This window comes from Colletotrichum navitas, assembly GCF_030913465.1.
Source record: "Colletotrichum navitas strain CBS 125086 chromosome Unknown LY79scaffold_215, whole genome shotgun sequence".
Classification (NCBI taxonomy): Eukaryota; Fungi; Ascomycota; class Sordariomycetes; order Glomerellales; family Glomerellaceae; genus Colletotrichum; species Colletotrichum navitas.
The window spans coordinates 1-3,463 of record NW_026850761.1 but is presented as its reverse complement, the minus strand read 5'-3'; the positions used below and the strand labels follow the sequence as shown (position 1 = coordinate 3,463).

Sequence of the window (3,463 nt, the reverse complement as noted above, 5' to 3'; positions counted from 1 at the left end):
TACGCCGCCTCTTTCCTGCGACATCAAGCCGTAGCCCGGAGCCACCCCACCCAACCTTGCAAGTTGCAAGACAGGCTACTCGTACGGCACGATCCTCCTTGCTTTTAGTCCTCCTATTTTTGGGTCCGTCAACAGAACACGGTCAGCGCCGACGACATGCCTGCAATCCCATGTCGCCCGAGAGAACAAGGCCGCCGCCTTCGCCGCCTTCGGGAGTGGCACACGGGCAGGGCGCCGCACCTGCCCAGCCATCCCCACGCCATTACCTTTCGGCGGGCTAGGCTAACACTCTCATTTATCTTCTCTCCGGGCTTTTTATGCACAAGAAGGCTTGTGGGTTGTTGTCTTGGCATTGTTGGTTGGATTTAAGTATATCCCTTTCCCCGTAACTTTAATCCATCTTCCACGATACCTGGTCCATACCACATCAAGTCACTCGCTCCCACACCGTCACAACCAGTCAAGATGCTTGTTAGAGTACACTCGCTTTCCCTGCTGATGGCCGTGGTGGCCTCAGGCGAGCTGGCAGCGTCCATTCCCCTGGAGTCTTCCTCTGCCTTCGCCACCAGAGACATGGACCGTCCTCGATTCGGAAATGTCCCATACGGCATCGATATCACCCGCTGTACCGTCAACGGCAAGGTCGCCCTGACTTTTGACGACGGCCCCGGAGAGTATACCGAAAAGGTCCTTGACACTCTAGAGAAGAACGGCAACATCAAGGCTACCTTTTTCCTCGTCGGCGTCAACGGTCAAAACGGTATCAACAACCCGGCTTACACCCCTCTTCTCAAGCGCATGCTAGGCGCTGGCCACCAACTTGGTAGTCACTCGTGGAGTCACAAAGACTTCAACACCATAACCCATGACCAGCAGGTCGAGGAGCTTGTCAAGAACGAAGAGATTTTTGCCAAGACTCTCGGCATTGTGCCCACCTACTTCCGCCCGCCTTACACCCACTGCGATGACAAGTGTATTTCGACTCTCAACGATCTATCCTACCACGTCGTATGTTGCCTGCTTACCTTAGACCTGTTTCCCACACGCTGATATTTCATGACAGGCGGATTACAACCTCGACACCAAGGACTGGGTTGACGACGGTGTCAACTCCAAGCAGACATACTCGAGTGCCATCAACTCTGCAAACCCCTCGAGCTCTTCATTCATTGCACTGGCCCACGATATCCATAATTTCACCGTGAACGGCTTCGTTCAATATATGATTGACGTCGCCAAGGAGAAAGGTTTCGAGTTGACCACCATGGGCGAATGTCTTGGTGACCCGGTCTCCAACTGGTACCGCGACCCTAAGAGCGGTGAGCCCTCGGACGACAAAGAAGAACCCAAGCCCGCTACAACCAGCAAGTCGGTGGGCCCTACCACTTCTTCTTCCGCCCCCGAGGAGACTAAGGAGACCAAGGAGACCAAAACCACGTCCTCGACTACTGGATCGGAAACCGCAGAGGCTTCTATGACTGTCAAGACCGCGACCCATGAGCCCGAATCGAAGACTAATGGACCCACCCCTACTGGCGCCACGCGAACCGTCGACGGTGGCGTTAATATCGGTATCCCGGTAACCTCTGCCGGCACGACCGCTGCCTTGAGGCCCACCAGCACCAACACCGTTGTCGAAGTCAATGCCGCCGGCCGCATCGTCTTTTCTGCTGGCGGTGCTCTCGCCGGTGCCCTAGCTTGGGCCATGATTATCTGATCACTACAATTCCGAGACGTATAATGAGAGGGGCCAAAAAGAAGCTTCATGTAATATTTTCTGGGTAATCCGTAATGGTTCGACCTTATGAAGTCGAACAGACTTGGATTTGAAGATATAGTCGAGATGAATACCATGATACCACGCCATCTGGGACTGGATTTAGATGCATAAATAGCCGATTTACCAATTGGGAAGACAAAAGCATTATTTTAAGATCTTGATTGGTCGCATGCTTGATATTATCTGTGTTGTCTTGTTCACGGCAGGTACCATTTTCCACGCTGAACCATGTTGTTCATCCTCTCGTGATCTGTGCTGACATTTCCTTTTGACTGAGTTTTATTGGTTTATATAAACAAGGGAAAATAGGCTTATTTCAGGGTTTTTTTCTTTCCTGCCAATCCCCAGGCATTATGTTGGTGCGGATCAACCGATGTAACACATCTACACTAGGAAGGAAAGGGGAGGCGATATTAGGATATCGTTGTAATCAACCCTGAAGGGGCGAGGGGTGAGTGACACTCAAATGGCTCTGTTTCTTGTGTCAATTCTCAATATGAGTTGCTTATGCAAGTATTTCTGCAAATGGCATTGTCTTGTAGGCATTGCGACTATAGAATGCAAGCGAGCCCCCTTCCAAAGACTGACCAGATTCGTCAGGGATCCCTTCTCTTCTAAGGAGTGATGGGCTTTGTAAATGGTTTGTTTGCTTCTCACGCCCGAAATTCGTGGATTTTTGTCGTGGCAACGGAGTCCCGGGGTGCGCTGTTGGGGGCCAGCCTTTAACCCTTTAACCCTCGCAGCACAGCTCAAGGCGTTAATGGTTGAGGGCACCGAAGGGCATTTCGATACCTAAACCTCATTGTGGAAATAAAAATTTCTCTATCATATGCTAGAAAAGAGCTCGTTGGTCAATGGTAGCCAACTATCGAACTGACTCTTCTTCTAATCACCAGCCAACCTTCCCTCCTACATACTTTTCTTGGCACGCACTGTTAGTGTAGGCCACCTTAGTTATACTATAACCACTAACAGCCACCTTTCAGACTAAATTTCTTCCAATGGCCCCAGCCACTAAGGCTAAGGCCCTAGGCCCCTTAGCCTAGGCCTTTTTATCTGTGGCTATTACCTTAGACATCTTTAACTTATCTTCTCCCCCCTTATATAATACTACTTACTTTAATACTACTATTTATAGCCTTAACTTTACCTAATAACTAGTTTATTTACTATAAAAATACCTTACCTTTTTTTTATTACTAATATTATATAAGATAATACCTAGTTATATATAGTCTAGACTATAATAAAGAACTTTACTAAGTAAAGAATAAATTTATTAACTTTCCTTTATACTTACTAGACCTTAACCTTATTAAGTTATACTAGAACTAGATAAAGAAGTATATTTAGATCTATTATAAGTATATTTAAGGGTAAATACCTTACTAAGAGCTATATAGATAAGTATAAGAGGCCTAGGACACCCTTGTAGATAACTATTATATATAGTAGCTTTATACTATAATGTACAGTGGGGTGCTATAAGTCTCCTGATAGCCTATAGTTGCTTACTGAAATAGGTATTCTTTAACTATATAGATTATACTCCTTAGACAAGTTAAAGTTATAATTTAAAATATCTATAGAAAATATATTACTTATCTTAATAACTTTAAGATACTATAGTGTAAAAGTGCTAAGTTTAGTGAATTTTATGTAGTGCACTATAGGCTGTTAGGA

The 3,463-nt window shown here is 46.4% G+C and overlaps 1 protein-coding gene across 1 annotated transcript; it reads left to right on the top strand.

Annotated features, from left to right (window-relative positions):
• Positions 1 to 465: 465 nt before the first annotated feature.
• LY79DRAFT_530594 (polysaccharide deacetylase) lies at positions 466 to 1,717 on the top strand (the record flags this gene model as incomplete). Its single annotated transcript, XM_060556191.1, has 2 exons — positions 466 to 1,008; positions 1,064 to 1,717. 2 exons carry the CDS (start codon positions 466 to 468, stop codon positions 1,715 to 1,717), a joined length of 1,197 nt encoding a protein of 398 aa, XP_060406926.1.
• Positions 1,718 to 3,463: the final 1,746 nt, after the last annotated feature.